Source organism: Echeneis naucrates, chromosome 3 (genome assembly GCF_900963305.1).
Source record: "Echeneis naucrates chromosome 3, fEcheNa1.1, whole genome shotgun sequence".
In the NCBI taxonomy this organism is placed as follows: domain Eukaryota; kingdom Metazoa; phylum Chordata; class Actinopteri; order Carangiformes; family Echeneidae; genus Echeneis; species Echeneis naucrates.
This window is the reverse complement of record NC_042513.1, coordinates 7,274,318-7,285,181: the sequence shown is the minus strand read 5'-3', so window position 1 is coordinate 7,285,181 and position 10,864 is coordinate 7,274,318. Positions and strand designations below refer to the sequence as shown.

At 38.9% G+C, this 10,864-nt stretch overlaps 1 protein-coding gene across 1 annotated transcript; it reads left to right on the top strand.

The window, feature by feature from the left end:
* The first annotated feature begins 235 nt into the window (after positions 1-235).
* On the top strand, positions 236-10,651 carry cul4a (cullin 4A). Its single transcript, XM_029498195.1, has 20 exons — positions 236-832; positions 2,011-2,126; positions 2,612-2,715; positions 3,495-3,564; positions 3,699-3,772; positions 3,864-4,026; positions 4,100-4,189; positions 4,295-4,377; positions 6,886-6,953; positions 7,276-7,394; positions 7,505-7,697; positions 7,862-7,966; positions 8,108-8,218; positions 8,385-8,470; positions 8,605-8,712; positions 8,820-8,933; positions 9,018-9,123; positions 9,216-9,388; positions 9,478-9,630; positions 9,721-10,651. Exons 1-20 carry the CDS (start codon positions 691-693, stop codon positions 9,814-9,816), a joined length of 2,274 nt encoding a protein of 757 aa, XP_029354055.1. The 5' UTR covers positions 236-690; the 3' UTR covers positions 9,817-10,651.
* The last annotated feature ends 213 nt before the right edge of the window (positions 10,652-10,864 follow it).

Sequence of the window (10,864 nt, the reverse complement as noted above, 5' to 3'; positions counted from 1 at the left end):
AATAGCTTTACCAAGAGTTACATTCTATAAATGCTGAGTTTACATCCATTTAAAAGTGGTGGCTGGCAGTTAGGATTATACCAGCCCTTCAGGACTGGCTTGATGACGGGTCCTTGGACGCACCGTGCAAGCGTCTTTGAAAATGAGAAATAACTTTTACAGATCACACAAATCCAAACTGTCCTCGAACGCAGCTCGGGCGCTTTTCACCCAAGATGCACCTGTCCAACCGAAGTATCTGAGAAAAGCCATTTTGTTGTGCTAGCTAGCTATGAGCTAAAGAAAGCCACCAAAACATGGGTCTGTCATACCAACGCTAAATATGCCGCTTTTATGTTTTTGTTTACTGCCGCAAAAAACAACAATTGACTAGCTGGACTAGCTGAAAAAAACCGAGAGAGGACGGAAACTGGTAGCTTAAATGTGCTGCAGTTGTAGATAACATACTGTTAGCATGTTTATTTAGCTGACCAGAGTTATATTTTCTGATTGATTACCTCACGGAAAGCCAGTATTTCTTTGTGAATGTATTTTAAATAGACTTATCTGTGCCGTCAACCAAAGACAACCAGTTGAACGAAGAAGTTGTGTTGGTGACAGTAAATAAACAGGCAACTGAACAATCCAGCAGTAACTTAGCAAAACACTTGTACCATACATACAGCGTTAAGCCAAAGCGCTAATCTGATAATGGCAGAGGACACCCGACAGGACAAGAGAGCCAGCTTCTCCGCAATAACGGAGCACAATACCAACGGGATGGCCAGGACCTCCGCTTTGGCCTCAGGAAAAGCTGGCGCGTCAAAGAAGTTAGTGATAAAAAATTTCAAAGGTACCGTCAATGCTCGATCTCTACGTAAACTAACAGCAGACCATGTTGCTCAACTTTTAGGTAGTCAAAAAAAGTCCATTTGTGGTTGTGTAAACCACTATTTGCTGAACTAACTGCTCTGATTAGTATGTTGCATCGCTCGTGGATGGTTTTGGTAATAGTGCATGATCACATTGGCTTGATGTATTGATTTATTTTATAGGCATTAATCATTTTAAGGAATTTCCTCTGTGGGATATCTATGTGTGACCGACATTCAAATCACCTGACCTCCAGGTACAGGGTACTGCAGGCAATTGTTTTAAAAAGTCAGTTAACAGGCTTTCTCATAGTCTGGAAGATATCATTTGTGTTTTTCAGTTTAAATGACTGAACAAAATGACTTAAAACAGCTTCTGCAGCGTTTCCATATGCCCTGTGTGATAGGCACAGGTGATACTGATAACAGTGCTTAGTTCAAACATTAGAAACACCCCAAACAAAGATCTGCAGGACTAAATCATCATCAAGACATAATCATCCACACGTGTGGATATACACACTCAAGAATTCAATGAAAGCAAAATTTCCAACCATCAAGCTACAGGCCATCATACACATACCAAAATGGCTTACCAAAAATATGACAACTGGTATTTTATTCACGTCAGTCGAAAATGAGCTAACCATTCACACTTGTGTACTGACAAAATTAGAATTTATCTTTTAGATGTGATAGTTTTGTATCCAGTCATTTTATTGATTCCTCAAACTAATAAAAGAAATTAAAAAAATTTGAGAACTTGCTTTTATTGGCTGTTGGTTAAATCGGTGATTAAATGCAATCACATGACAAACTGACAAGTTTCTCTTTTATAAAGTAAGAGCACACTCTTCAAATACTCATAAATTATACTTGTAAAAAAAACATTGTAAAACTGTCAGCTTTCTTTTGGACAGATTATGTACAAAAAAGTCTGTAATTTGGGTCACCCTGCCTTAATTCAACCCACAAAAAAAATAACCTTTGGACAAGGCAAATACTGCTTTGTGCAGCAGGTAGTGTGCTCTTATCCAGATAAAAAAACATGTTTAAACGCTTTCATCTAAATACTAATGTGTTTTTTTATGGATTTATTTATTAAAAATGTCTTGTTTTGTAGTTTTTGTAAATAAACACTGCTGCTGTTATCTTGTAGACAGGCCAAAACTAGCAGAGAACTACACTGAGGACACATGGCTGAAGCTACGAGATGCAGTAGGTGCCATTCAGAACAGCACCTCGATCAAATATAATCTTGAAGAACTGTATCAGGTTTGCTGTCTTTCTTTTTGAACAACTTGATATTTTTTGTGAGTGAGTGCACACTGATGTACTGTTAAAATGAAAATATATATCTGATTAATTAATGTTTGACAATGCTTGTAGTTAATTTTAAGTCAAATTTAAAATAAACTTCTAGAGATCTTTGACTTTCTTTAAATGGGTAATCTATAACATCATGAACAAAAGCTCTACTTCTGTTTAGTTGCTGTGCAGTCATGTCCAATTTGATTTAAGTCTCCGCAAAAGTATATTCATATAACTAATATGGTTTGAAAACAATGGCCAAATATTTGCAGCAAACATCCTCATTATAGTATGCAGTACAAGCCATTTGTAAAAAATTACAAAGAGCGTCTTTTTGGTTCTTTGAAGACCATGACAGCATCTAACAGGTGTTCAGTCTGTTCACTGTGACCAACCTGTATCTCTTGTGCTCTTTTTTCCTCTCCATGCTTCTGCTAAAACACTTGAAGGCGGTGGAAAACCTGTGCTCATATAAAGTCTCGCCCACACTCTACAAGCAGCTTCGGCAGGTCTGTGAAGATCACGTGCAGGCCCAGATACACCAGTTCAGAGAATATCCTTTTTTGCGAACAATAATATGAGGTGAGCTGTCTGTCAAACCAGCTGAGGCAATCATTCCGATGTTGTAGTTGCAGCTACATCATCGGATGCAACATTGATGATTTGTTTGCTGCTTGAAACTCAGCTTGAGGGAGTTTGGGCTCTGCTGGCACAATTCAAGTCCCGTTGTCATCATTTCTCATAACAGGTCAATATATAACAAATTTGGTAGTAGTGCTGTATAGTCACAGACCATACAAAGTATTAAACAGTGGCTGTGAGTGGCAGATCATGCACAGACACATGGCATGTTGTAAAACAGCAGCATTGTATGAAACATGAAGTCACTAATTAATTAGATGGTCTCAGTTTAAGTATGGTCCAGTTATAGGCTTAAATAAGTGAATTATACGGAACCCCTAAAGTCCCAAAAGGTGGTATTTTTTTATCTTGTTCCCTGAAGATAATTATCTTGTATGCACAAGATAATAACTTGTTTGCACAAAATATTAACTTATGCACAGTTAATATTTCTGTGCAAATTTTCACAAAACGAAAAAAAAAACACCATTTGGGACTTTAAGGGCGCTGTAGATTTCTGGCTGTTTTAAGGCTTCGATTGTACAATCAATACAATGGCCTGCTCAGTATAGATTAGAATAGTTGTTACTGTCACCCATCTTAGACAATATGTGAGACCAAGGTGTTTTATGTCCCCAATGTCAAGTATGGTCAAAATATTTGTTGCTGAATGACATTAGTCAAATTTTTTTTCCTCAACATGGAGCTCACAGAGTCTTTGGACAACCTTTCCTTCCTAAAGCGAATGAATCGCTGCTGGCAGGACCACTGCAGACAAACGGTAAGGTTTGCTGTTTTTCACATATGCATATTAATTTGGATCTTCATTTAGTTTACTTTTGTTCTGCTAAGTTAAAGTGTGCTGTAAAACAGGTGAATCCCATGTTTAAACTTATTTTGCATTTCTCTTAACAGATAATGATCCGGAGTATTTTTCTCTTCCTGGATCGTACCTATGTGCTACAGAATTCCTTGCTTCCCTCAATCTGGTAAAAGTATAGTTAATGCAAATGACTCAGTTTGTTGTGGTGCACTTGGAAGGCAGTATATATCATTGATTTGTATACATATGCGTTATAGGGACACTGGACTGGAACTGTTTCGTACCCACATTGTGAATGACAGTGCAGTGCAGAAGCGCACAGTAGATGGTATTTTGGAGCAGATAGAACTGGAGCGCACCGGAGAGACAGTGGATCGTAGTCTGCTCAGGAGCTTACTGGGCATGTTGTCAGACCTACAGGTACCCAATAGCCTGTTTGCCATAACTAATCTGGTCATTGTTATTACTTTCTGATTATTGAACATTTGTTCAGGTTTACAAAGATTCCTTTGAGGAGAGATTTTTGATTGAGACCAATCGCCTTTATGCAGCAGAGGGACAACTGCTGATGCAGGAGAGAGATGTGAGCATAACCTATGGACCTGTGATCATTAACCTGGCATACATATGTCCAAGGAAATGTGTTTTTACTGGCCAATAAACCAGATATGTGTTTTTATGTCTCTAGGTGCCTGAGTATCTACACCATGTGGCTCGTCGGTTAGAGGAGGAGAATGATCGTATCATGAGCTACCTCGACCAGAGCACTCAGTAATTTTCTTTTTCTTTTAATTGTGTTATCATATTACCACAACAAAATTAGTGGCATGCATAGACATTAACCTCCAATAAAACATTTTATCATGTATTTACAATTCAATCCAAACATAATTGTCCCTTTAATGCCATGCCTTTCCATCTGTTAAGATTAGGTGCACCTAATATCCCAATATAATCATTATGATGCCCTCTTGAATTTCAGATGACCACTTCAAATAAATAGACATTCACCTAATGCACATATTTGTGTGCATTTGTTTTATGAAGTAATACACAATCTGCTAGAAGGTCTTCAACAGTATTCATCATTAGGTAAATGATGCGTCATAGTATTAATTGGCTGTAATATTCCCAGTACAAAAGGAGATTTTTATTAAATAACCACTACATAATGGACAATGGTTCACAGGTAATAGCGTACAACTCCATTTCCAAAAAAGCTGGGATGGGGTGTAAAAAAAAAAGATGCATTGATTTGCAAATCTCAAAAACCTCAAAATGGTGACATTTTACCATTTCATTGAAAATCATTTTGAATTTGATTGCAGAAACACATCTCAAAAAGTTGGAACAGGCCAATGTTAACCATTGTGTTGCATCCCCTCTTCTTTTAACAACTGTCTGTAAACATCTGGGAAGTGAGGACACCAGTTGTAGAGGCTAAGCCAACGCTTTAAGCCACTGAAGTGTGTGCCAGGTACCTGACGAATGAAGGTAGACTTTGATGCTCTTTGCGGTACACAAGATCCATTTATATTGCACTCATATTATCAAACTTACATCTTACAGACACACACCAGCACGGTGCTGCTTAGCATTTCATGGCATTTCTATAGTTTGTGGTCAAAAACAGTTTCCTCCTTCCACTCAAAAACTTGATGAACCAACAAAGGTGCCTAGACTAAATAGGCCACAGCATCACTCAAGTGAAACCAATTAATACCCCTCACCTCACAATCTGCTCCTACACCAGTTGCTGGAGTCTTAGGAGAGGAATATTGTCCCCTCCTTATCTGATGCAAGATTCTAGCTACTCGACAGTCCTGTGCCTTTGCTGGCAGATTTTTCATTTCATGATGCACCACATGTTTTTTTTATTGGTGTAAGGTCTGGACTGCAGGCAAGCCAGTTCAGCACGGACGTTGATCCTGCGAAGCCACACTGTTGTGATGGATGGGGTTTGGCAATGTCTTGCTGAAATATGCAAGGCCTTCCCTGAAAGGGAAGCTGTCTAGATGGGAGGGTATGTTGCTCTAAAACCTCTATCTACTTTTCAGCATTGATGGTGCTTTTCCAGATGTGTAAGGTGACAAGGCCATAGGCACTAATGCAACCCCATACAATCAGAGATGCAGGCTTTCAAGCTGTCTGCTGATAAAAAGCTGAATGTTCACTTTCCTCTGTAGTCCACAGAACACAGTGTCCATGGTTTTAAAAAATAATCTCAGATTTTTATTCATCTAAACTAAGAACAGCTTTCCATTTTGCCTCAGTCCATTTCAAATGAGCTTTGGCCCAGAGAAGATAATGGTGTTTCTGGACTGTGTTCATATGTGGCTTCTTTTGTGATTGATACAGCATTAACTTGCATTTGTTGATTTCACGGCAAACTGTTTTCACAGACAGTGATTTCGGGAAGTGTTCCTGAGCTCACAGAGTGATGCCCAGTAGAGAATCATGCCTATTTTTAATGCAGTGCCGCCTCAGGGCATGAAGATCACGAGCATCCAGTTTTGACGTTCAGCCTTGTCCCTTGTGGAGAGATTCTTCCAGATTCTCTGAATCATTTGATAATATTATGCACTGTGTATGGTGCCAAAGCCAATTTACGTTGAGGAACATTTTTCTGAAATTGTTCCCCAATTTTTAGAGTTTGTCGCAAGTAGGTAAACCCCTGCCTGTCTTTACCTCTCAGAGGCTCTGCCTCTCTGACATGCTACCTTATACCCAGTCAAGTTACTGACCTGTTCCCAATTAACGTGATGAGCTGTATGATACTCCTCCACATGTTTCCGATTTGTGCCAAATACTTTTCCTGCCAATTGTTGCTTTTTTTGTGATGTGTTTCTGCAATCAAATTCAAAATGAACTACTATTTTCCATGAAATGGTAAAATGTCTGTTTCAACATGTCGTATGTTGTTTATGTTATATTGGGAATAAATTATGGGTTTATGAGATTTGCAAATCATTGCATTCTGTTTTATTTACATTTTAACCAGCACCCCAACTTTTTGGAAATTGTGGTTGTAAATGGTATCATTGTGCAAGGATTAATATCCAAGGCCAAATTTAAATTTGCATTGTTTTTATCGCCAGTGGCTGCAGCTGCAACTCCCCTTTCTATCTATTTATTACATAATTGATGAATAGCATGGCTTTAACTAGAAAGTTGCTGTGCAAAATTTTCAGAATGAAGAAATTTTCATGAAAGATGTTCAAAGTACAGCCTTTCATTAAACTAATTTCTTTTCTCTTATTCCTCCTCATTATTTCACAGGAAACCACTTATTAGCTGTGTTGAGAAACAACTTTTAGGTGAACACATGACTGCAATACTACAAAAGGGTATGTTTGTGGAAGACTGAATGCGGTAATATGTACTACATAAGTGAAGTGTAGCGCATTCATTTTATGCTCAACTGTGCAAAAGAAGCATTGATTTAATGCTTTGGCCATTTTTTCTGTACTAGTTTAAATAAACTCTTTGTAGTAAATAATGTATCATTTTCTGTCTTAAATCAAATTTGTTTAGTTCATGTTTTCTGGCTTAGTGTGAAATTGTTGTAATTATTAAATCTTACCAATCTCAGTTGAAAGATGTAGACAATTTATGTTTTTTAAGAAAAAACGTGCACATTTGCAATAACCTTAAATGTTTTTGTGCCAGGTCTGAGCACCCTGCTGGATGAGAATCGTGTGACTGAGCTGGCCCTCCTTTACCAACTCTTCAGCAAGGTGAAAGGGGGACTTCCCACGCTGCTGCAATTCTGGAGGGATTACATTAAGGTATTACTGTATTTAGCTGTAGCTATTGCAGCAATTATTGTGCCTAAACATGAAACATAAAGCATTCCCATCAAGAATAAATGAGAAATGTAAACTGTCTCTGGTTGTAGTCCTTTGGTGGCAAGATCGTATGTACTCCTGAGAAAGACAAGGACATGGTGCAAGACCTATTGGACTTCAAGGACAAGATGGACAATGTGGCACAGAGCTGCTTTACACGGAATGAGGGATTCATCAATGCCATGAAGGAGGCGTTTGAGACATTTATCAACAAGAGGCCTAACAAACCTGCTGAACTCATTGGTAGGCACAGAAAATATACCTATGCTGATGTGTTTTCAGACCTGCACATTATCAACAACAACAGCAACGACAACAAGTACAAAATATGTTGGGGTTTTTTCTTATTTATGTATTTTTAATAATTAATTCCAGCATATGGTAATAACTTCATTCTTCCCATCCAGCAAAATATGTGGATTCTAAGTTACGAGCAGGCAATAAAGAGGCCACAGAGGAGGAGCTGGAGAGAATCCTCGACAAGATAATGATAATCTTTCGTTTCATTCATGGTTAGTTACACTTCTACCTCTGTGTTTGTCTGGTACATGTGTTAGTTTTTGCTTTTCCCAGTCCATTTGTGTTACTACTACACTGTGAAGCCCATTCCATTCTGAGGAGACAGCTTGAATCTCTGCTTTTTCTGTCTCCAGGAAAGGATGTATTTGAAGCTTTTTATAAGAAAGACTTGGCCAAGCGTCTGCTGGTTGGCAAAAGTGCCTCTGTTGATGCAGAAAAGTCTATGCTCTCCAAGCTCAAACATGGTGAATCTTTGCTCTAATGTTTTATATGATAAGGTCGCAAATTGTCACAAATTGAAAGTTTCATGGACATATGTTCAAAGTTTATTAGACCTTTGGCTGACACCAACTGGTCTCCCCAGTCAAGAGTATTATAGTGTGTAGAATAAGTGGTTTTGGCTTCCTGCAGAATGCGGAGCAGCCTTTACTAGCAAGCTTGAAGGGATGTTCAAGGACATGGAACTGTCTAAAGACATCATGATCCAGTTCAAACAGGTATTTAATCCTAAACCTATAACTGTACATAGGAAGCTTGAAATATTGATACCCTGATTGTATGTGCAGGTGTGCTTTCTGTTGTTGTCATAATGTATTTTTGATGCGTGATTGATGCGATATTCTCAACATAGTATATGCAGAACCAAAGTGAACCCAGCAACATAGAACTTACTGTCAACATCCTCACTATGGGCTACTGGCCTTCATACACACCAATGGAGGTCCACTTGCCCCTCGAGGTAGGCATTTGTATGTCAAGGCACTTTTTTTTTAATGTACATTATTTTTGACATGAAATCAAGAGTTATAGTCATGGTCCAAATCTCATCTGTTCATGTTTTGATAGATGGTAAAACTCCAGGAGGTATTCAAGCTGTTCTACCTGGGGAAGCACAGTGGGAGGAAACTGCAGTGGCAGCCAACACTAGGCCATGCTGTACTAAAAGCTGAATTTAAAGAGGTAAATGCTAACTGTACACCGGGACGACAGGCAGCTTGAGAAAACGTCTGAGAGGAACTTAAAGTTGATTCCTTTATCCCACAGGGTAAGAAGGAGCTCCAGGTTTCCCTGTTCCAGACATTGGTGCTGCTGATGTTTAATGAGGGAGAGGAATTCAGTGTGGAGGACATTCGCACTGCCACTGGGATAGGTTATACATCCTTCAATATGTAGTACAAGTATTCAGTTGTGGGAAGAAGATACGTGCGGCATCACACTATCAATATGTCTTGTCCTGCACAGAGGAGGGAGAGCTCAGGCGTACACTGCAGTCCCTGGCATGTGGAAAAGCACGTGTCCTGAACAAGAATCCTCGAGGAAAAGATGTGGAGGATGGAGACCGGTTTAATTTCAACAATGACTTTAAACACAAACTGTTCCGCATCAAGATCAATCAGATCCAAATGAAGGAAACGGTAAAATTCTTGCACATTTCTTCCTTTCCTACATATTCATCACTATGTTCACATGTACAAAAAACAACCCAAAAACATCTTCATCACAGGTAGAAGAGCAGGTAAGCACGACAGAGCGTGTGTTTCAAGACAGGCAGTACCAGATTGATGCAGCAGTGGTGCGCATCATGAAGATGAGGAAGACCCTCAGTCACAACCTGTTGGTGTCAGAGCTCTACAACCAATTGAAGTTCCCTGTTAAGGTTACGTATCTCAAAATACGAATTTCCATTATTCACGTATACCCACATGTGGAAATCTCATCAGCATTTGTCGTACCTTCCTCTCAACAGCCGGGCGATCTGAAGAAGCGGATTGAGTCACTGATAGATAGAGATTACATGGAACGTGATAAGGAGACTCCTAACCAGTACCATTATGTTGCCTGAAGGACTGTCAATGCAATGCTTTTCTCACAGCAAGTGTACAGCTGTAGTCCTTTAGACACTGACAGCGCTCCTCTGGTGCCCATCTTTTCCTCCATCCACAATCCTGGGCACAGCATCCAGATCAAACAGAGAGACTTGGCTGTATTTTTCCCTCTCTGCAATATCTTAAGTGGGACTCTGAAATGGGGCTGGAGGGGTGACTTGCTTTGTTGTTGGTTGGTTTAAGTGAGTTAAAAATCTGCTAATGCAAAACTCAACTGAAAATTACTAGCACTTTCCTCGGTTTTTGTTGTGTTCACCCTTCCTCAGGATTGGGATTTGTTTTCTCCATCACATTGTTCTAAAATCACTTATTTTCTACTATAGTCGGTTTGTCCTGAGTTTTAAGATTTTTTTGTTTTTTTTTTTTGTTGTTTTTGTTTTTATTTTCACTTTTTGTTCATGAATAACTGATTAAACTGCTGAGAGTAGACCTAATTGGTTGGTTGCTTGATTTGGCAGAAAAATTGCTCTCGAGGATGACGAGAAAAGACTTAAGGATGCATGAAGTGGTCCAGAGAGGCCGAGTCATCTGTGTGTTGAGGTCAGAGGGACATGGTCATTGCTCCTAACACAGAAGCTAAATGATATGCAGGAAAGCCACTTTGTCTTTGGGTATCTTCTATGTTTTGTCCAAAATGTCTGATGTCATGTGCTGACGTTTTTGTAGATCAGATTGTATTCTGTGTACGAGTGAGAAAAGTGAACCTGAATAAATGAATATTTAATGATTCAAGTAATTATATTATGATATTAGTAGATAACAAGCTAATATTTTTATTTGTCTTTGCCATCATGAAGGTCTTCATGCCAAACAACTGCTTCCATGTCAATCTCTTGCAGTTGAGGGGAAGCAAAACTTGTTAAAATCAGAAATGTTGCAATACATCACAAGACTAATTTGTTCTCTGCATATTCATACCGAATGATACAATAAGGCAGTGGATTATTGTCTGTTATCTTTCCATACACATTTTTATCAATTTGGGAATGGCACTCTTCTGTTTCA

Bases quoted from the DNA above. Each gene is read 5' to 3' on its own strand.
- cul4a (XM_029498195.1), top strand. From the start codon at position 691: ATGGCAGAGGACACCCGACAGGACAAGAGAGCCAGCTTCTCCGCAATA. The intron at 833-2,010 runs GTACCGTCAATG...GTTATCTTGTAG, and splicing joins AGTGATAAAAAATTTCAAAG to ACAGGCCAAAACTAGCAGAG. The intron at 8,713-8,819 runs GTAGGCATTTGT...ATGTTTTGATAG, and splicing joins AGGTCCACTTGCCCCTCGAG to ATGGTAAAACTCCAGGAGGT.